This window comes from Thunnus maccoyii, chromosome 15, assembly GCF_910596095.1.
Source record: "Thunnus maccoyii chromosome 15, fThuMac1.1, whole genome shotgun sequence".
In the NCBI taxonomy this organism is placed as follows: domain Eukaryota; kingdom Metazoa; phylum Chordata; class Actinopteri; order Scombriformes; family Scombridae; genus Thunnus; species Thunnus maccoyii.
In genome coordinates this window covers 3,818,530-3,841,765 of record NC_056547.1, presented here as the reverse complement: position 1 = coordinate 3,841,765, position 23,236 = coordinate 3,818,530, and the positions used below count along the sequence as shown (strand labels likewise).

At 40.8% G+C, this 23,236-nt stretch overlaps 1 protein-coding gene across 2 annotated transcripts; it reads left to right on the top strand.

Annotated features, from left to right (window-relative positions):
- Positions 1-120: 120 nt before the first annotated feature.
- Positions 121-22,503, top strand: LOC121913520 (ATPase family AAA domain-containing protein 2-like). 2 transcript variants are annotated; one of them, XM_042436182.1, is made up of 27 exons: positions 124-548; positions 2,123-2,211; positions 2,476-2,504; positions 2,975-3,068; positions 3,750-3,822; positions 6,412-6,490; positions 6,606-6,731; positions 7,744-7,810; positions 8,293-8,379; positions 8,962-9,070; positions 9,177-9,292; positions 9,605-9,779; positions 10,749-10,837; positions 10,943-11,102; positions 11,310-11,400; positions 12,225-12,539; positions 12,630-12,747; positions 13,360-13,546; positions 14,089-14,274; positions 14,548-14,683; positions 14,933-15,129; positions 15,522-15,681; positions 16,219-16,341; positions 17,073-17,153; positions 20,801-20,934; positions 21,131-21,259; positions 22,424-22,503. In XM_042436182.1, the coding sequence occupies exons 1-27, from the start codon at positions 381-383 to the stop codon at positions 22,454-22,456; spliced, it is 3,351 nt and encodes a 1,116-aa protein (XP_042292116.1). In that variant the 5' UTR covers positions 124-380; the 3' UTR covers positions 22,457-22,503. The 2 variants fall into 2 exon arrangements, with proteins under 2 accessions (XP_042292115.1, XP_042292116.1); XM_042436181.1 differs by lacking the exons at positions 20,801-20,934; positions 21,131-21,259; positions 22,424-22,503 and adding exons at positions 18,366-19,112; positions 20,018-20,246 and having other exon boundaries at positions 121-548.
- The last annotated feature ends 733 nt before the right edge of the window (positions 22,504-23,236 follow it).

Sequence of the window (23,236 nt, the reverse complement as noted above, 5' to 3'; positions counted from 1 at the left end):
ACTTTTACCAAAGTAAAGTATCAGAGTACTTCTTCCACCACTGACTAACACAGATCAGAAGCGTTGTAGACATTTGTTAAGAATTTTTTGTTTTTACACACGTACATTACGTCATGACGTCACTAGGTGGCGGCAGAACAGAGAACACAACGTTTTTGAATCCACACAGCGGTTTGACGTTTGGTCTGTATCAGTTTATCAAGTGTTCGGGTGTGTTTGTGTTTCAGCGGGTACAGCGCGGAGCAGCCGTCCGTTCGTCACGGCGAAACAACCGTTAAAGACTTGGCCGTGATAATCACCGTATTCACCTTCTTTTTCTCTACTTAATTTTTAACCGGTAAGCTAACGTCCAGCGTTAAGCTTGTGTGTGCGGCGTTACCATGGTGACGCTCCGCGCTCGAGGCAAAGGGGACGCGGACCACAGCGGCGGACCGCCGCCGCAGCAGCAACAGAGGCCGGCCAGGAGCTCCGAGTCCCCGCCCCTGGACCCTCCAGCGACCCGGAGCAGAGGCACCGTGACCCGGCTGGAGGCACCCGGACTGTCCAATGTGAGTCTGTCCGCCTGTGTAAGCAGCAGAGTGGGCTTTTCTAACCAGGCTACCCGGCATCATTTGAGTTTTAGTTCGCTTCTGTATTAACTGTCTGCGATGGTGGAAAGTAACTATGTACATTTACTTAAGTACCTAAGTACAAATCTGAGGTATTTGTACTTTACTTGAGTATTTCCATTTTATGCTACTCTGTACTTTCACTTCACTACATTTCAGAGGGAAATATTGTACTTTTTAGTCCACTAGTTACTTTTCAGATAAGATTTTACATAAAATAATGTATTTTAATATTCCAACTATTGTTTTTAGTCGTCTGCTTTTTCTTTTGCAATCTCTCATGCACTTTTAGCTGCATTACTGTGGGAATGGTGCTATATAAATAAAGTATATCATTATTATTATTATTATCATTATTATTATTATTATTTTAAAAAACATGTAATATGATGCAATACCATTACTAGAAATCTACCCAAAGTATCTAAAACTGGCTTCACACTGATGAACTACAACATTAAAATGCTCTTACATGTATTTGATAGTATTAAAAACAAACAATATAATATACTACAATAATGTAACACTCTGAAAGAAGTCTGAGAATACCTCTATACTTGAACTTGTAATGGAATATTTTGAGACTAATTATTATTATTATTATTATTATTATTATTATCATTAATAATAATAATAATAATAATAACACACAAAACAACATAATTTAACAATAGTACTAATACTAAATTTTAAAAAAACAAGACAAAACAATTGTATTTTAAATTTCTATGTAAAGCACTTTGGTCAACAGTTGTTGCAGTATAAATTAATTGACTTTACATATACAGTATAAGTGTTGTAGTGAAGTGTTAATAAAAGTATTGATGATAGTTGTAGTAGTGGAAATATGCCAAAGGGAGAAGCATTAACATTATCTGTACTTCTGGCTTACAGCTTTCTAGGGCTGCGACTAATCCATTCATTGTCAAATGTCAGAAAATGGTGAAAAATGACGATAATTGTTTCTCAAAGCCCAAGATGACGACCTCAAATGTCTTGTTTTATACCGACCAACAGTCCACAACACAAAGATATTCATTTTACTGTCATAGAAGACTAAAGAAACCAGAAGCTATTCACATTTTAGAGCAATTTTTCTTAAAAAATGACTCACAACAATTAATCGATTATTAAAATAGATGGTTACTAATTTTCTGTCAACTTACTAATCAATTAATAGAATAATTGTTGCAGCTCTGAAAAAAAGTTGGCTATCATGATGTTGTACAGTTAAAATGTCAGGTTTCTGTGACAAATGAAACCAACATAAATAATGTCAACAGTTTCCACCTGCAATGTGAAATTAAAACATATAAAAGTAGAAAAAAACAAAAAATAAAACATATAATCTGGTTGCATAAGTGTGCACAGCACATTTTGATTTTATTACATTACATTATACATGATAGACAATATTTTCCTCGCAAAAAAAAAAAAGTTGTCGATCATTGTGACAGTGACTTCTTGTTAGTTACAGTTCACCAGTTGCTGAAATGTTTTCTCTTATTTCTCAGGGATTTAATGCCGAAGATGATGACGAGAATCACGTCGATTCAGAAACACAGGAGGATGACGATCGGAAACCAGCGAGAAGCGTCATCAGGTCTGATCAAAATGTTCAGTGCTGAAGTGATTAGTCTGTTAATTTTCTTAACACAGTTCATTAGCAAAAGACTTGACAGAAAAATTGGCGCCGTAAAAAATAAAACCAGATATATGAAATAAAAATAATAGATTAAATGATATAATAATGTCCAGGAGATATCAAGTCATACAAGTTAATGAAAAGATAAAAAAGGTGCCTGTTACTTTTTATCTTTAACCCTTTGAACGTTTTCTCACACTGAGGTTTGTTTTGTGTTTATAGGAAAACTCCGTGGCTTCGAAAAAACGCAGGTAAGGACAGTGACGTTAAGCACGACAGGAAGCTTTGAACTCTTCACAAAAAAAAACTTCACAGGAATGCAGCTGCGCTTCACTCACACGACGCTTTGAAGTGCTGGAGCTTGGATTGAGTCTTTGATATCTTAGAGGGAAAACAGACCAGCTGCAAACATTTAAAATACATTTAAATAAGCAACTGTTGCCATATCAACTTAAAAGGTGATAATGTGTCAATAATGTGTTCACAGTTTGTTTCACGCTGCCCTGAAGTAGGCAAAAACTCTTTCATGATGGTGAAAATGCTGTTTGAGAGGATTTAGCAACCTGACAGGAGTACAGTCGGGGGGGAATCAACTGATTTATTATCACAAAGAAACGATCAGTTGGATCAGAAAGTTCAGTTCCTTTATGAAACCATAAGAACATGTTTGAGTGTGTGTGTGTGTGTGTGTGTGTGTGTGTGTGTGTGTGTGTACACTCAGGTGGTAGGAGGAGCGCGCTGAGGAGAAGCACCAGGCCGACCAAACGGACCAGCAGATATCAGGCCGCCAACATGTTTGACGGCATCGGCGTCAAGTAAGACAGCAGCTCTCAGCACTGCGTCCGGTTTGTTTCACACTAACTGTCCAAAAGAAAAGCAGCAAATCGTCACATATGAGAAGCTGGAACCAAAAAAAATATTTGGTGTTTATGCTTAAAAAAATGACTGAAATGATTATTCAATTATCAAATAGTCGCTCATTGATTTTCTGTCGATCGATTAATCGTCGCAGCTCTAGCGGACCTGCACTGTGGTACTTCTGTTTGCACTGATTGATTCTGGCACCGTCATTTACTGTCTGTTATTTGTGTTATCAGTGGGGCTGCAACTAACTATTAGTTTCAATGATCATGGATTTATCTACAGATTATTTCCTTGATTAACTGATTAATTGCTTGGTCTATAAAATGTAAGAAAATAGTGAAAAATGTCCATCAGCTCCACGGTGACGTCTTCAAATGTTCAGATTGTTCAGATTAGTTTACAACGATATAAAACACAGAAAAGCAGAAAATCTTCATGTCGGAGAAGCTGGAATGATGAGTAGTTGGCATTTTTTCTTTAAAAAAAGAACTTTATTGACTAATTGGTTAATTGAAACCAATCAGCTATCTTCTTTCCTGCATTAAGGCAAATAAATACCTTGTATGGATGTGATAATAGAGTTGACTGAATCTGAATGATAAGCGTTCACTTCTTCACTGTTGTTTCTGCAGCGCGGCCAGGTCGGTCATAAAGACGATGGACAACATGAAGAACAAGAGGCGACTCAGTAACAACAAAGAAGGAGTGAGTGATGCAGTCACCCAACTGAGATATATCTGTCCTGGCAGCAAACATCCATCTGCGTTATCACAGCTCAATCTGTGTCTGACTTATTTATTCCTGTTAAAGCTGCTCCCGTATGTGATCAGGAAACTCACTGTGTTTATAGTTTGTGGACAAATGTGTCCCCACATATGCACACACTCTAGTACAGTAACTATCTAATCTACTCTGGATGATCCTCAGACCTCACTGTCAACAGCTTTCATGAGGATTATTATCTCATTAGGAAGGAGTTCCAGTGAAAATAGCTATTGTTAAAGTCAGTAAATTATCAAGAGTACCTCTGTGTGCAGTGTTCAGTATAAGTTACTTGTTTAGTTTGATCTTTCTGTTTGTTTTAATCCAATGTATGAGGTGTATGTTTGTTTTTTCCATTTTAAAGCAGGTTCTCTGCAGGTTTTGAAAAAATTTGAAAAAGCATTTAACTTCCTTAAAAAGGCTTCAGAAGATATTTAAACATTTAAATTTTAATTAACAATATAAAAGGTTAAAAAAAGGTGTCGGGAGACGACAGCTGATTTTGCTGCAAGAAGCTGTTTAATCCTTTTTTTGTGGAGTTTCAGTCAGCAGCATCAGACCTGCAGCAAACACACTGACACTACTGCAGCTCCAGTAGCAGGAAGCTCATCCACTCACAGTAGACGGACAAAAACTGAAATAAATTAATTTTGTCATCGGTTAATCTATTTTCTCCTGCTCTTCTGGATCCAAGTCGCACTAATTAAATGAATGATATCATTAGGAACTATTAGGAATTGGTTTTATATACTGCAGGGACATAATATATATTTATCATCCATATCGTCCGTCATACTGTCACTTCTTACAGAGCCGTGCAGAAACCCTGCGAAAGAGAACCACGCCCTGTAAACAAAAGTCACATGACTTGGAAGTGGCTTTTTTTATTGGACAATTCTGATAAAATGTCATCTGGAGGGAGTTTGAACGGCCTGATGCCAGTCACATGACTTAGCAGAATGAAAAGTTCGCCGAATGTGCAGCTGCTTCAGTTTTGAGCTCGGCTGCGTCCAACATCACTCCCTCGTTCCCTCACTCTCTGTTTACTATATCATAGATTAATAGTTTACTTCATAGTGAGCAGAAAATTTGGATGTCAGACTTCAGACACTCACATAAAATGACGGAGGGTAAACATAGTGCACTATAAAGTAAATAGGAAGTGATTTCGGACACAGGCCTTGTGTTTACATTTGGTTTAAAACTGCAGCTAAAAGCATGTGCAGACACTCTGTCAGTCAGTGGGCGCCACCTCTCTTATCAGATGGTTGTGAGGGCGGTGCACCCAGCTGCGCCCTGCCCCCCCTCCCTCTGCTCGCCGGTCATGGGGAGTGGGCGACGCGGGCTAATCTCTATCAGCCACCACCATATTGGAAGGCAGCCGAAAGAAGAGAAGCACCAGCCCTTGTTTTTTTGTGTTTGTTGACAGAAACAAGGACTGACGTAGTTCAGGTCTGTTGGTCTTGAAGTGGTTTATCTCCAGTCAAACGTCTTTATCATTCTGATTTAACTGAGCAGAAATGGTCCCAGTGAGAAAATGTGTAGGATTTACATTTGTCTACCAGGAATGTGACTTTCAAGTAAATTATGTCACAATTTTCATCACATTGGAAACTAAAAGGCTGAGATGAAGGCAGTCAGGCTGGTTGGTTCAGTAACTTTGGTTTAGTTGGGTGTGTGGAGTGCATTGACTTCAGGGGCCACTAGTAGAGAATAAATACTGCGTTCTTACCTCATGTTTATGTCACAGTAAACTTTGAGACCTGCTGTAATTTAGAAAACCAGTAACAAGAAAAACAGTTGTTGTTGAAATGTATCTGGACTTCATTCTACCTCAGTTGATCTCCATAAACACACGCTTCAGCTCATCTTTTAGAATACGTCTAGACACTGGACTAGACATGCACAAGCTCATAAATGATAAAAGAAGTATATGTGTTGTTTAATCCCGCAAATTTAGTGTCATTTAACCTGCTTCAAACAAAGTAAAACACAATATTAAAGTGGCTATAATCAATATGTTTATAATAATGTCTGAGCTGTCAGTGTGTAATGTGTTGGTCGTGACTCGTAGGGATGAACCTACAGAGAATTATCAGCAACTCTGCAGCTCCTCTCGGCTTTACAGAGCTTTATAATGAGTTTCAGCTCATTGTTTAACTGCAGCTTTAATGTTTCAGTTCACTCTCAGGGCTCTCTTAGCGTTGTTTTCGGCTGCAGCGGGCAGCTGTTTTCAGACAAAAAGCTCTAAAAACCCAATGTAGCCCAAAAAAATCTGCATGTTTAAGCCTGAAATGTGCAGGATATAAATATTCTGAAGCATATTTGGACATATTTAGTAAAAAAAGCAAAATGTGGTCATGATTTAAAAGTGCCAATTGCTATGTTTAAGAGCCCAACAAATATGGCCACTTCTACATGGCACAATCAAGCTGGAGGTAACGCTGCCTGGGATCGATCTCCGAGTCTCTGTGATAGAAGTTGTTTTGCTTTGAATTTCTGACGGTGTTTTTATGTTTGATGAAACTGCAGAAGATCTACTCTAAAGCCCAGAGGAGGAGGACACCAGTGCCACGGCAGAGAGAGCTCAACGACAGCGACGAGGAAAACGGTTTGTACAAACATCTAGGAAGACACAGTAAGAGAGAGAAGTAAGAAGATTAATAGAGTTTATGGGAGAAGAGAGGGTCTGAAAAGCTTGTTTTTGCCTTTTCTGGTATTTTCAGGTGCGGCTGATGACGAGGACAGCAGACAGGAAGTGGCTGCCGACGAGGACAGCAACTGCAGCGTCAACCAGAACTTTGACGCCAAACTGAGCCGAGCCTCGTCGCTCTACCAGGGACCCAGCAGCGGTCAGTCCCGCACCACCGATCACCACCGCACCACTCAATCAAATCACAACTAAAACCAGTGATCACAGAACACTTAACATAAAGGTAAATGCTGCTTCTGCTCCTCTTTGTCACCAGTGGAAGTAACATAAAAGACAATTAATTCCCAACTATTTGATGACTGTTTTGAGTCATTTTTCTGAGAAAAAACACTAAAATTAGTCCACCATGACAATAAACTGAATATCTTTGGGTTTTGGACTGTTGGTCGGGACGAAACAAAACATTCGAGGACGACGTCTTGGACTTTGGGAAACAATGATGGACATTTTCACCTTTTTCTGACATTTTAAAGACCCAACAACTAATTAATTAAACGAGACAATAATTGACAGATTAATCAATAATTAAAACAATCGTTAGTTTCAGCACTGGCTCTGCCAAACAACAGTATGCAGGCCGATGGTCACAGATTTCCAACCAACTCGCCACACAGAGCGTCAAGATTTGAAAACCCTGAATGACGTTCAATGGCAGCACTTTCTAACTTACTGCTAAAGACTTTCTTTAGCAGTAAACTACATTCTGGATACAGTCAGACAACTGAACCACTCAGATAATTGTTAGAGAAAAACTTTCACCATAAATAAGAAAGGAAGACCAACAATAAAGGGGCATCCCGGTGGCCTTGTGGTCGAAGGTGCGCACCATGTAACCGCAACGTCCCTGATTCGACCTCCACACTTTCTTTTTCCTACGCAATCATCACAACATGACTCCCTTCATCGGACATGAACATGTTGTTGGACATGCATCTGTAGAGCAGAATCATCCAGTATAAATATTATTTCCCTGAGGTTACAGCACTCTAATAATATCCCTGTGTAACGTGTCAAACACATGTTGGGTAAAGAAAAATAAGCACTAAGTCCAAGACCAGGTAACTGTAAACTTCCAGTTTATTCATTTTTACCTTGTTTAGACCACTAGTCCAACAACAACAGGTGGTGATGTTTTCTCTGGTGTTGTTTAGAGTTCCCGAAAGGAACCTTACGGATCGGCGCCTCTGGACCAAACACGACCCGCAGAGGAGCCTACAGGTCAGACTGTTGAAAGAAAACTCACAACTTTTCTCTTTTATTTGGATAAAAGGAGGATGATGAACGATGCTTTCTCATCTGTGGCCTAACAGGGACGCTGCGTTAAATAACCTTCAAGGGTCTTGTTCATATTTAGTCCCTTAGTTTACTTTTGAATTACTGTTGTCATACTGTTATTTCTACTGTCTAACAGATGACTTTCAGTTCAATCTTATTTTTGTCTTTAGCTTTGAAATTGGGAAATACAGACAGAAAACCATTATTGATTTGCAGCAGACCCTAATTTAACTAAAAAACACCAAAGTACACATTTGTGTTGTTAATGTCTGAAGTGTAAAATATTGATCTGGTGTTTCTCTTGTTTGGTGTTTATGTAACTTTTATTGTGTCCAAAACTTTACCACCATTTCCTCCAGGACACAAACACACGTCCTTTAAATCTGTCTCTCTCACTTTTCATTTGTTTTCGTTTTGTCCTCCAGACCAACTAAGAGAGTGTGGTCGAATCAGTCTGATGAAGACAACGACTCTGACGACGAAGACCAAAACGACGGGAAAGTCCCTGACAGGTCAGTAGGAGGACGATGGAGGGACAATGGGCTGAAACTAAAGATTATTTTCATTATCAATTAATCTGCCAACTACTTTCTGGATAAACTGATTAATTGGTTTGCCAATTAAATGTCAGAAATTAGTGAAAAATGCTGTTATAATTTCTTGGAGCTCATAGTGATGTCGCCTGATCAACAAAATCCAAAAAAAATTCAGTTTCCTATCATGTTTGACACAGAAAACCTTCAAATTCTTACATCTGAGAAGCCAAAACTAGCAAATGTTTCTCATTTTTGCTTAAAAAATCAAAATAGTTACTGATTTATTTTCTGACTAATCAATGAATCAACTAGTTGTTGCAGCTCTACTGTAAAACCTGCTGGCTGTTCTGGAGGTGTTGTCACGTTTCTCCTAAAATATCAAACAAAATCAGGTTCTGAACAAATCTGAAGAGAGAAATAAGCCATGCAGCTGAAGAAATCTGAGTTTCTCAGGAAGCTGACACACATCTGGACGGGCTGAACCGATTCTCGTTGAATTTTCTCCATATTTAAGCTCAGCGTTGTTGACGGCGTTGTTGTTTTTGTTTTTCCTCCCAGCTGCCGCCCGCTCGGCCTGCGTACAGACGATCTTCTGGGGAATCGCAGAGAGAAAATGAATGCAGGAGCAGGCCTGGCAGACATCGATCCCATGGCCATCGACCAGTCCGTGAGTTTAGCTGCGTCGCCTGTTGCGCGGAAACCGTCTCACATTGTTACGATTTAGAGGGAAATCTGCCGGATCGTCTCATCCCGCCTTTTTCATCCCTCCTCAGGTGGGTTTCGACAGCATCGGAGGTCTGTCGGGTCACATCTCAGCTCTGAAGGAGATGGTCGTCTTCCCGCTTCTCTACCCCGAAGTCTTTGACAACTTCAAGATCCAGCCTCCCAGGTAACACACACACACACACACACACACACACACACACACACACACACACACACAGGATTCAAATATTAGTTATTTACATTATTTTACACTCATGGATAAAGAAAACACTGCCTTTAAACATTGAAGAGACAGTACTATAATATGTCAACAGCCCATGTGACTGTCTGATGATAAATTTATGGTGATTGTCGAACTTTTTGCTGTGATTTTTAAAATGATAAGATATTCCCTAATGTAACAACAAAAATCAGTGCAACTTTAATTGTAATTATCTAGAAAAAATAATTGAATTTTCTTCTTCTGTCTCTCCAGAGGTTGTCTGTTTTACGGTCCTCCCGGGACGGGGAAAACGCTGGTTGCCCGGGCGCTGGCCAACGAGTGTAGCCATGGCAACAGGAAGGTGGCTTTCTTCATGAGGAAGGGAGCCGACTGCCTCAGCAAGTGGGTGGGCGAGTCGGAGCGGCAGCTGCGGCTGCTGTTTGAGCAGGTAACACTCAGTCCTACGCTGCCCCCTGCTGGCTGACTGCAGACTCTATCATTTATCATTCTATAGTTGAAGCACTCTATAGTTTAGAACTTTTTGCAGTGTAATTTCTGTTTTTATCCCAGCAGTTTTAAATATTTTGTAATTTTAAATAAATTCTACCATCATGACTTTATTAGCTTTTCACAATGTCAGTATTATTAACCTGTTTTTCTTCACATTTCCTGTCCCTGTTACACTGTAACAATATTAATGTACTCTGTAATTATTCAGCAATTTAAATACACATTAAAAGGACAGCTTCACAGTTTTATATAGCTGTCATAAAACCAGCAGTCAGGTGTTCATATGAACAGTGAAAGAGGTTTTCCTCGCTGTAATCATTCCTCCTGTTCATACTGGATATTAAAAGATCCTTCAAATGTGCTTTCAATGGAAGTGATGGAGGACAAAATCCACAGTGTGTCCACACAGTCATTTAAAAGTCTCTGTGAAGCTGATATGAGGCTTCAGTCATATCAAGTGGATATCTGACACATTTACAGTCTTTTTAGCATCAAATTCCCTCTTTGTGTTTCCCTGTTGAGCTGTGGTGGAAGTATAGTAACAAAAAGAGGAACTTTGGCACTAAAAAGACTGTAACGTTGAAAGATATCTACTTGATTTGACTCATTTGGAAGCTGAAGCTTCATATTAGCTTCAGATAAACTTTTAAATACATGTTTGCACAGAAGGAGGACTGTGGATTTGTTAGTGCATTATGAAGGGATCTTCTAATGGACAGTATGAAGGGTTAGGGTTAGAGGAATGATTACAACAAGAAAAACATGTTTCATTGGTCATTTGGTCTCTTGACTCCCATTCTATAAAACTGTAGAATTAATTTTCTGTCTCTGGTAACATTATTTACCAAAGTCAGTGTTATATTTCATCCAGTGGTTGAGTGTGTGTTGGTGTGTGTGTCGTCCTCAGGCGTATCACATGCGTCCGTCCATCATCTTCTTTGACGAGATCGACGGCCTGGCTCCGGTCCGGTCCAGCAGACAGGACCAGATACACAGGTCAGAACCAGTGACACAAACTGTCTGCAGTCTTTAAAGGTTTTAACTCTCAGGTACATGTGGATGAATAAACTGCAGCGACGATTAAAACTTTCTGTCCTGCAGCTCCATCGTGTCGACGCTCCTGGCTCTGATGGACGGGTTGGACAGTCGAGGTGAAGTCGTGGTGATCGGAGCGACTAACCGGCTGGACTCCATCGACCCGGCGCTGCGGCGGCCCGGACGCTTTGACAGGGAGTTCCTCTTCGGCCTGCCAGACAGAGAGGTGACGCTTTCTCTCACGTTTTCTGTTTAATTGAGCTTTTTTATACTTGTGATTTATAATTATTATTATTATTATTATTATTATTATTATTATTATTAACATTTTACATCTTTTTACATTTACATATTTCCTGACTATGAATCTGTTTACCGTTGTGATTAAATGTTATTTGATTAACTGACTGTTTTTTATCTGTATGTGTTTCAGTCCCGTAAAGAGATTCTGAAGATCCACACCAGGCAGTGGAAACCTCCTCCGGCTGAAGATTTCCTGGATGAACTTGCTGAGAGATGTGTTGGTAAGAAAGACAGCAGAGGTGTTAAATCAGTCCAGACAATAAGCTTTATTCTAACCTGGATGATAAACTGGATTTACTGTACTTTTGTTTTAAAAATTAAAGTCACATTTTCTTCATACATCTTTGAGAAGAAGGATGCTCTACTGATTGTTAAAAATATATTATCTTTTTGCTCTAAATATTTTAACGGAACAGATCAAATGTCTTCTGTCCTAAATAATCAATTATATAATAATACAAAGCCACATAGCAGCAACTGCATAAAATACTGATTAGTATCATTCATATTATTAGATATATAAAATTACTTTAGCATTCCTTTTGTGTCCTTACAGGAGGATTGTTGTGCCAGAAAATATAGTAGAAACATATTAAGAGCTGTAAGTTTTATTGGGTATAATGTATTAAATCTCAACTGCAGCATTGACCTTTGACCTTTAAAATAGAGCAGCTCTGTCCTGCAGAGACACAGAATAATCCATATAGATTAAGAGTTAGAGTTAGTTAAACTAGGGCTGCAACTAACGGTTCTTTTCTTTTCCTTTTTTAATCTGCCGATTATTTTCCCGTTTAATTGATTGTTTTGTCTTTAATATGTCAGAAAATAGTGGGAATGTCGGTTATAATGTCAAACATTCAGTTTATTTTCATTTATACTAAAGAGAAGCATAAAATCCTGACACATAAGAAGCTGGAAACTGAATAAAATGATTCATCGATAGTCAAAATAGTCGATCGCTGAACCAACCTCAAGAGTTAAATCTGTGCAGGTCAATTGAATTTGTTTGCTATGTAACTTCCTGAGTCTGCCGTCTGTCTCCTAGGTTACTGTGGCGCTGACATCAGGGCGGTGTGCACCGAGGCGGCGCTGTGCGCTCTGCGGCGGCGCTACCCGCAGATCTACGGCACCTCCCAGAAGCTCCTGCTGGACGTCTCCTCCATCGCCGTCAGCAGCTGCGACTTTGTTGCGGCCATGAAGAAGATGTCGCCGGCCTCGCAGCGCTCCGCCGCCTCGCCCGCCAAACCCCTGTCACCCGTAGTTCACCCGCTGCTGGGCGCCGCCCTGCACAACATCCTGGAGGCCCTGCAGAGGCTCTTCCCCCACGCTGAGCAGGGGATGAAGAGGAGGAGGGAGCCAGGTGGGTCAGACGGCAGGTAGACTGGAGGCTGGAGAAGCTCCCGCTCTCTTCCTGATCCAAACATTATCATTTTATTCTGCTTCACATCAGATCTGACCTCCGGTATCCTTGACGACGGCCTGATGTACAGTGGAGACGAAGGATTGAGTACCTCCAGCATCTCCGCGCCCTCCACCTCCAAGAGCAGGAACTTCCTGCACTTTGCCAGGTGAGTCCGATCAACATTTCATTAAAACCTGGACCAGCAGTTCGTTATTAATTATCAGAAAACATGAACAAAATGAAAATACTCTCATCAGATTTGATATTTTAAGTGAATTAGTGACATGAACTACAAAAATGTGAGAATATCTCTTTAACCTGATGCTCAGTTACACCTTTTATCTGATAACAAACTGTTCATTTTGTCAATAAAGCAATTTAATGTATTTACTGTTACTTCTCTATAAGCTCAACAGTGTAATCTTATGCAAAAAAAGGAAGTAATTTTTACTTAAATTTACTATATTCATTTACATATGTATTTATTTTACTTAATATTTAAGAATTTGCTCTAAAACTAGTTATTTCTGGCTTTGGCCTCACGACGGCTAATTTGAGCTGAAATAAACGAGTCAGTTTTAATTTTTCACACTGAATTTAAAAATGTGTGTTACTACAACTGAGTGTCTCTCCCATACCTTTTCATTTGCTCCGTTATGTCTCTTTTCCTCTCTTCTTAATCTCCTCTCCACGTTCTTTCCTCCCCTCTTATTCTCTTGCTCGATCTCCTCTCATCACATTGCTCATCACTCCCTCTCTCTCTCTCTCTCTCCTGCAGGAGCGCAGTCAAACAGCCGACGTCTTACCGTCCCAGGATGCTCCTGGCAGGTTGCCCCGGCGCCGGTCAGACCTCCCACCTGGCCCCGGCGGTGCTGCACACCCTGGAGCGTTTCACCGTCCACAGCCTGGACTCTGCCGTGCTGTTCGGAGTCAGCAGCACCTCCCCGGAGGAAGCCTGCGCCCAGGTGTCTCTTCAGAAATAAAACACTGACACTAATTCCACAATTGTTGAGCGCCTGTTGTCGGACAGGAGGCTTGTTAGTTCTGATAAGATTGAAAAGATCGATGGTGAGTAGAGGTGTTCGAAAAAACGAAATGAAACACCGCAGGATGTAGATTAGTTTTAAAATTTGTGTTTCACTCAGTAGAAATTCAGTCTTGTTGTGACTTCCTGTCTTTACTCTGAGTATCTGCTGAACAAATGGAGTAAAATTAGGTTCAGCAAGGTTGAACATCTCCATAAAAATGATTAAAACTGCAGTGACATCTAGTGGTGATGACAGGCAACTGCAGTCTGCATGTATGATGTGATCCTTAAAAACAATATTTTGCAACCTTTGCATCAAAGAAAACCAACAACACCAAATATAAAAAAAACTATTTTAGAAAAGGGACCAACATGCAGAACTCTGTCGAGACATTTACGACTCTGAAGGGCTGAAAAATGACAGCAGACTTCGGTGTTCAGACGGTTCGCGGAAGGTAACGTCCTCCTCTGTCCCGTCAGGTGTTCTGCGAGGCTAAGCGGACGTCTCCAAGCATCCTCTACGTCCCCCACATCCAGCAGTGGTGGGAGGCGGCGGGGCCGGCGCTGAGGGCGTCTTTCCTCAGCCTGCTCACCAGCATCCCTTCCTTCTCCCCCATCCTCCTCCTCGCCACCTGCAGCGTCCCCCTTCAACAGCTGGATCCAGAGGTGAGTTTGTGTTATATACCGTATGTTGGTTTCTGTTCATCAAGGGTGGAGCTCCTGAAACACTGTGAAATTGAGATGTTCACTTATCCAAAAAAAAAAAAAGAAGCTGAGTCTGAGGAAGTCAGGGAATATGAGTCAGGAATGATGCATTATGCAGTTAAAGCCTTTTTTCTCTCATATATTTTGCATCAGTCGGTAGTTTTCAGCTGTTTAAAAACTCTAAACTGGAATAAAAAATCTTACAGCTGCTCTTCTGCTTGTTTCTGTCCTCAGATTCAGTCTCTGTTTCGGGAGGAGTACGGGGAGGTTTACACCGTCAGTGTTCCCACCCGTAAGGAGAGGACCAACTTCTTTCAGGACCTCATTCTGAACCAGGCAGCCGAGGCTCCACCCCCCAAAAAAACTGCACGTAAGGGTGCGCGGAGGAGAGTGTGTTTGTTGAGTACAAATCCTGAGTTTGGTGTTTCTTTTTTCACCTTTCTCCGGATGATCCGCACACAGATTCTTCCTCCCAGCCTGAAAATTAAACCAAAAGTATCAAAAAACCTACAGTATCACTCAAAAGTTTGGACACTTTCTAATCCAAGGGAATAAGAAGGTGTGTGTGAACTTTTTCATGGGTACCATCTATTAATCCCTCCTCCTCGTTCCCTCTCAGTGACTCAGGCCGTGGAGATCCTTCCCCTGGCTCCCCCGCCTCCTCCCCGCCAGCTGTCGGAGCAGGAGCGCCTCCGTTTGGAGGAGCAGGAGGAGGACGTGCTGCGGGAGCTCCGCCTCTTCCTGCGTAACGTCACCGAGCGCCTCTCTCTGGACCGCCGCTTCAGGGCCTTCACCAAGCCAGTCGACATAGAGGAGGTGTGTGTGGGATTCATAAAGCCGAACGAATTTGCTTCTTTTGGTTTGTTTAGTGAGAGCGAGAGAAGAATAGATACCAGAAATAAAAAAGATGTTGTTGACGACGGCCTTGTAAAACTCTGCAGATGCTAAATATATTAAAAGAAGCATAATGCTGTAAGTGCAAGGAAACAGATTTCAAAGGATACGTTTTCCAGGAACGTCTAGTGTTCTTTTCCAGTTTTAAATCCAGAAGCATTAATGTTAAACAGAAAATTAAATCAATGCTCTAGATGAAAGAAAAGATCAAAGATTGTTCAAACATTGATTTTAAAGAGTTTTAGATCGTAAGCAGTCGTACTTTCTGCATATTTGTGATTTTTAACACTCCCTCTCCGTCTTAACTCCTCCAGGTCCCGGACTACCTGATGGTGATCAAGAAGCCGATGGATCTCTCCACGCTGCTGACCAACATCGACGAGCACAAGTACGTCACCGTCGGCGAATTCATGTCAGACGCCGACCTCATCTGGCGGAACGCCCTCGAGTACAACCCAGACAGCGACCCCATGGGTGAGAGACGACCTCCAACAGCAGTTTATAGTATATCAAAGAGAACTAAAGCCGAACTTTGTGCTTTTCTAAAAGTATAAATTAACTGATTAACTGATTGATTATTTTACTCTATTATGATGTAAAGTATGATGTCATTTTCTGGTGCCAGCTTCTCAAACGTGAGGATTTGCACATTTTCTCTGTTTTGTGTAAATTAGTTTTAGACTGTTGGACATTTAAAGACAAGAACTTAGACTCTGGGAAATTGTGACGGACATGTTTAACTATTTTGTTATGTTATCGAAAATAAAAAATGATGGATTGATCAATAATTAATCTTTACTTACAGCCCTACATTGTGCAAAATACAAAAATAAACTAAAAAAATGGATTTGTCAGTATAGAACCAGAATCAGTTTAATACTTACAGTAATGTTTATGATGAATATACTGTAAATGTTAAATTTTATATAGAAAGAAGCTGTAACCATAAAGTTTGTGTAACTGTGTGTGTGTGTGTGTGTGTGTGTGTGTGTGTGTGTGTTTGTGTGTCAGACCGTCACATCCGTCATCGAGCGTGTGCGCTGAAGGACACGGTTCGCGCCATCATCAGAGACGAGCTGGACGAAGACTTTGCGAGAGTCTGCGAGGAGATCAAAGAGACGCGCATCAAGAGAGGTGAGACTTCCTCAAACTGCTGCTTCTTGTTTTTTTGCCAGTTTTTGAGGTGAATCTGCAGCGAGAAACTATGATGAAGTCGTCGTTTCTAAACCGTGCAGCACCGACAGCGTTCATGCAAATTTGTCTCAGCCGTATAACTGAGCGAATAATTCACTGTGGAAAAGAACAGCATCTAAATTCCTAAAATATAACCTCATGCAAGAACATTTCAGTGTTCATATCCTAAATCTCTCCGACTCTAGCATAATCGACGCGCCTAAAATGTCCATATAAGGCGAGGGAACACTTTGACATGAAGTTAGCTGCTAAAAAACGTCTTTCTAAAGCAAAACGCTCCATGACTGATATGAGAAGTGGTCATGTGACCATCATAGAGATATTAGAGGAGAGAATATTACAGCCTACAGTAGGTGATGTTACACTGTCAGCTGCAACACAACATGATGCTGCACAGAGACACTGAGGCAGCTGTTAACAACCACTGAACTGTTGCTGCACCAAAATATGCCGGTAAAATCATGAAGATTGAAGCAACAGTTCTTAAGTCAAACAAATGTTATTCCACCTTTGGAGAAAATCTTTTTATGACTCATAAGACAGGTCTGAACCGCTCGTACGATCTTTGTACTTCAGAGAAAAATCAAACTACAAGAAAACTGGTGAATGCGACAAGTTGTCTTAAATCATTCGTACGTGTATGAAGCCCTTCACTTTTATTTTGCTGGCAGCTTCTTCCTGCGGGACAGACCCAGAGGAGACCAGCGGCGTCTACAGCTCCACTTTCAGCAGGAACAGCCCTCGACCTCCACGTAAGTCCACCATGAAGCTCCTGATTCATGCTGAACATACTGTGTGTTTGTTTACTGAAGAGGAACAACTGTTATGATTGACCTCTGCTGGTGAGATATAGAAACTACAACAACACTGACAGAACTAATTTCCTTCTAGTCAAGTTTCTACGTAGCTTCCCACATGATGCACTAACGATTAAGTCACCACACACACACACACACACACACACACACACACACACACACACACACACACACACACACACACACTTCTTATTGCTTATTGCTCCATAATTTTCTTTTTCAGATGTTTCATTATAGAATACATGTACTGTAAATGTATAATTCCTCCTAATGTAAAGACTTTAAGATAATAGCTTCATATGTTTAAAATCAGAAACACAGAGGTTGTATTTTCCCTGGAAGTTTGTTATCCTTTAAAGTTACACATAGCAGGTTTTTTAGACTCTTTAACTATTTTCAGGCCAAGAAAAATATGAAATACATATTGAAAATGCAAAGATTAAACACTTTAAGCTCACCAGAATTAAATTCAGGCAGCAAACTTTCAGACCAACGTGTAGGGAAACTCTGGGACATGCAATAGTTTTTAAATTAACAAAAAAATGATGTGTTTTAAAGGCTAAAATCAGGAACAAAAGTATCCTGTATGCAGTAAACACCATGTTTGCCTGCAAGATGTGCAGAGGTGTGTATTCACCGTATACCTGCACATTGATTGTGATACTTTTAGGAAGGTAATCAAATGTGAGTGAAGACAAAGTTCACTAGTTTGTTTTTAAGCATTCCTATCTATTTATTTGTAATGTGTAATGTCTGTACTACGCACTTGTAAAGCATACTGAGACACTTTAAACAAACCTACTCAGTCACTTTGAAATAACGCCGATGTATGCTGAGGTAAAGCGACATCGACAGGAAGCTGCAGAGTCTCATTTAACCATCAAAGCCTCAGAGTGAAAGAGCAGACGAGGAGAGCAGGAGGCAGTTTTAACAGCAGCGCTGACAGGAAGGAGAAAAGATGATGAGAGATGAGACTACAGATGAAATGGAAAAATCAAGAGAGGAAGACGAGGAGATCAAGTGAAGAGGAGTGGAGAGGTTTGATTGATCTCATCATCCTCCCGGCCGTCTGTCTCTGCTCTGTCTAATGACCTTCACTCTTCTGTCTCCCCCCCCTCCCCACTTCCCTCTTGTTTCTCTCTCCAGCTCGTAAGAAAAAGAAGTACAAAAAGCCCCGAAAATCCAAGTGGAGCACCGGCGTCATTAAGAAAACCAAGAAAAAGAAACAACCCGTCCCCGTCTCGTCTTCCTCTTCTTCCACGTCCAGCAGGGGCGTCTCTGAGTGTGAGGAGAACGGAGTCGTCGTAACCAAAGCGGTGAATGGCTTTTCTCTTCTGAGCTCATGCACCACGTCAGAGAGCAGCGACGGCGAGCACGGCCACCTAACGGGCACCATGAACGGGCACCATCAAGACATCCCCGACGTCACAGGAACCCACAACGGAGTCATGATGAACGGGTACCACCATCCTGACCCACGTGACCTGCAGACAGCTGACAGAGTCCCCACGAGGAGCTCGGATCTCAGGCGTCCGACTCGGACCTCAAAGGCTCCCCCCGTCCCAAAGATGATGGTGAACGGGGTTTGTTTGAGCAAATTAGGTCTGTATGCCTCACAAAAAACCTCTAACCCTGCTCTGCTAACCGGTCTTCACTGGACTACGCTGCTGCAGCTTCCAAACAACGCGCATGAGAAGTGTGTCAAACACTTAAGACTCCTTCTTCTTCTGCTTCTGCCGCTGCTGAACAAGCTTCAACAGGCCAAAGCTTCAGACTCAAAGGCTCCGCAGAACTCTGGGCAGCGAGCCAGGCTGACACAAGCTGAGCTGAGAGCAGACCGTCTCTGCTTATCAGAGGAAGTTAATCTTATCAAAGTCGTACTCTTAAAGAAAGGTAGAGTTAACGCGCTTCACAAGGAGAGTAATGAGTCTACATGCTGTATGATGATCTCGTTTCCAAAAACACTATACGTCCCTTTTAGAAACGATGACATCAAATCAGTTATTAAAGGATAGATTCCCAGTGAAAGAGAATATTTGAGCGTTGTACAGTTACAAGAGGGATTTGTTTGTTTCCCTGTTGAGCTGCAGGTGGAAGTATAGTAACAAAAAGAGGGACTTTGGCACTAAAAAGACTGTAACGTTGAAAGATATCTACTTGATTTGACTCATTTGGACGCTGAAGCTTCATATTAGCTTCAGAAAAACTTGAAATACATTTTTGCACAGAAGGAGGACTGTGGATTTTGTCCTCCATCACTTCCATTGTAAGGTCATTATGAAGGGATCTTCTAATGGTCAGTATGAACAGGAGGAATGATTACAGCAAGAAAAAACAGGTTTCAATGTTCATTTGGGCTCCTGACTGTTGTTTTAAGACAGACTTCAAAAATTAAGAACACATCCTTTAAAATCCATGATTTCTCCTCATCTTGGCACATTTATCTCTTTTGTGACATCACACGCACACTCATATTTGACTCAGCATTGAGTTCTACAAACAGATCAGTCCGGTAGTAAAATCTAAACTCATTCAGCTCTGCATTCTCAGTAGTTCTCTGTAGGTCTGACCTGGAGAAAGTCATGCTTTCATATCCTCCCGCCTTGAAAACTGCAGCTCTTTATAATTTCATCACTCAGTCAGGCATCACTCAGTCTTCTTTATCCCGTCTCCAACTAGTTCAGAATTCTGTTGCAAGAGTTTTAACAAAGTCAAAAACACGGAGATGACATAACTCCCTCTCTCACCTCCCTACACTGGCTCCCTGTTAACTAGAATAAATCCTGCTTACATTACAGATCACATATCCCCATATCACACAGTCAGAGACCTGAGACCGGACCAAAGACTTTGGTCTTTCCTGAGATCCAGAAGTAAGAGTTACAGAGGCAGAGCCTTCTCTATAGCTGCCTCAAAACTGTGTTGTGTGTAAATTGCAGTAGTGGAGGAAGTACTCAGATCCTTTACTGCAGTAACAATACTAATACAGCAATGTTATAAGTAAAGGTCCAGCATGAAAAATCCTACTACAGTAACAGTACATAAGTATTATGAGCTTGATGTAGTTAAAGTATTGCAGTAAAAGTAGTGGTTTGCTCCCTCTCCCCTGCACACTGCTTTTTGTAAGATGTCAAAAGCCAAAAAGGTTGGAAACCACTGGTTTCATCTTTAACAATGTGTTGTATTTTAAAAGCTTGTTATATTATCCATTGTGTCAAATCTTCATCTGAAAAGTAACTAAAGCTGTCAAATAAATGTAATGGAGTAGAAAGTACAATATTTCCCTCTGAAATGTAGTGGAGTGGAAGTATAAAGTAGCATCACATGGAAATACTCAAGTAAAGTACAAGTATCTCAAAATTGTACTTAAGTACAGTACTTGAGTAAATGTACGTAGTTACTTTCCATCACTGGTAAAGTTATATTCAAATAAAGTTGAGTTGAGTTGCTGTACAGGTAGAAAGACGGAGAGTGATTCAACCTAAGCTGAAAAGTTTACCAATCCTTTTGGAAGGTTGATCAACCCTGGCAGGGTACTGAACCTTCCTCCTCCTCTTCTCCTTCTTCTTCTTCTTCCTCAGAGAGACGTAACAAGAATGAGACGAGAGCCAACGAGGCCGGCTCGGAGCAGCCGCAGGTGTTCGATAGGAGCAGATCTGTGGAGATCCTCGACGAGGAAACAACGCCGCTCGTAGTCGATCACCAAAAACTGAGGGTGAGTCGACCCGGGTGAACGGTCTTCTACCACACTTCTTTACAATCACAGTCAGATGTTTCTTCCTCTACATGATGCAGTGGTCACATTAGTAGTTTTAGTAGCAGTGTTAGCAGCATGGTGGTAGAACTAATGGTTTGATTAGTAATCAGAAGAATGATTATTGTCGTTAATGAAGTGTTTGTGTGTTTTTCAGGACCTTCTGAGTCGAGCCGTGGCCAAGACGGATCGAGCTGAGGTGGAGCCGCTGGAGAAGCTTTACGCTGTGCTGGCTCAGTGCATCTACAGACACCGCGGCAACTACAACAAGACGGAGCTCATCCAGGTACACTGAGACGACCAGTGGCCCCATCCACAAAACTGATGTGCATCCATCAATACAGGCAGACTGAATTGGTGTCTGTAGGGGAGGTGGAGTGATTTGAACATTACCTGCTGGTCAGTGGTTTTAATCCAGCGTGTGTGTGTGGGTCATTTTTCACCACTACTCCAGTAATAATTACAGCTGCAATGACTGCTAACGCCAACATATTTGGGAACCAATATGACAACAGAAAAAGCTCATCAAATGGGCTGTTGTAATGTCATCTACAGGTAGGTACGGCTCTTCTCTTTCAGACCCGTTTTTTGCCAATATTTGTTCACATTTTGGCAAATCGTCTCCATTAAAAGTCGGCTGAATCAGCTGTTAGCAGCTCCTGTTTGCAGTGTAACATGGATGTACAGACAACCACCATCACTGGATTACTTTGATACTGAAGAAAACTTAAAAATGTGATGATTCTCGGCAAGTTCTGCAGCCTCTTTTTTTCTAAATTAAATAACAGAGGTTTATTGGCGATGGACACAGATCGACATCAACATGTGTTTCATTTCTGTGTGTTCAGATTTAACTGAGTTACAACTCTGAGAAGACGTTTTTACTCTTCACCTCACGCAGTATCTTCACCTTCACCTTCAACTCTCCGGCGCCTCCGTGAGGAAGCTTTTGGCGTTGTCCTTCTTAATGACCATGTAACCATTTACTCATGGTTGACATCACAGAGAATATTTAATTCTCCTCCTCCCCCTGTGATGTTCATCCTGTCTGAATGAGGTTTTAGACAAGTTCAGGTTTGGTACAAATAGTTTTAGCCTTTCGAAAAAACACCTTTTCAGTTCCACACCTGTCAGTTGTTCAGACTGGTGTGTTCCCAGTGCAGCTCAGCGTATTTGTGTCACTTTGAAAAACACCAGTAGAAGTGGCAGTTATTCTTTCTGAAATGACAGAAGTGAACAAAGCAAACCAGAAGATGTTTCTGTCTTCATGAACCTCTTGGCTTTGCACATAAATCTGTAAGCAGCTTGTGTTTGACATTTAGTTGTGAAATGTGTGAAAACATAATCCGTGCTGCTCTGGCTAAAAGTATTCTGTCAGTATTTCTCTCTCCTTGTATTGAGTTGCTGCAGCTGTCCGTTCACTTTTAATTTTTTGTGTTTTTGTTTCCAGGAAATGAGGAAAGAAATCGACAGCTTCTCCTGATCTCCCATACCAGGTCTCTTTGAATAAAACCTCAGTGCATTCCAACACCAAGTTGTTTACTCTTCATTTTGTTTTTTACATTTTGATACGTTCATAAAACACATCAAGTATCAGAAATACCTCAGTATTTATTATGTCAGATGTTATTTTTAATATTAGAGTATTTATTAATGTGACCAGCTTATTAAAGAGTAATATTTATGACCATGCAGTATTTGTTTAATTCAGCTTTATCATGAAGTAAACTTGAATAAAAGTGTTGTTGAGTCTTAAATATAATCATTGTCTGTGTGTTTTGTGTTCAGCAAAAAATAGAAGTGCTGCAGGTGTTTATTTATGGAATTTCTAAAGTAAAATTCAGCACCTACACACTCACACCTAAATCCACCTAAACATCTGAAAATCACCTGACCAATCGTCTTATGGTATTCATAAGTTTAGATCGCTTTTAGTGTAGAAAAAGCAAAGTTGCAAGATTGAGAACATGTATTACATTTGGAATGTTTTATATCAATTTAGTCTGGAAGTTTTTTATTTTTAAAATATAGCTGTGAACAGTAGACATGATCAAGGTACAGTGATCAGGATGTGACAGATGTACAAATGACCATTTTAAGTCCATTTAGATTTTCAACCTGGGTAATAAGTTCAGTTGAAAGTCCTCACTCTGCTACTTTAATGTTGTTGTATATTGCTTGCTTCTGTTTTTAATGCATGCTTATATCAAAGTTTCAGACCTCAAGTAGTTTCTCAGGCTGTGAAGTAGAGCATCTTCTCTGT

Bases quoted from the DNA above. Each gene is read 5' to 3' on its own strand.
- LOC121913520 (XM_042436181.1), top strand. From the start codon at position 381: ATGGTGACGCTCCGCGCTCGAGGCAAAGGGGACGCGGACCACAGCGGC. The intron at 2,212-2,475 runs GTCTGATCAAAA...TTGTGTTTATAG, and splicing joins CCAGCGAGAAGCGTCATCAG to GAAAACTCCGTGGCTTCGAA. The intron at 10,838-10,942 runs GTCAGAACCAGT...TCTGTCCTGCAG, and splicing joins AGACAGGACCAGATACACAG to CTCCATCGTGTCGACGCTCC.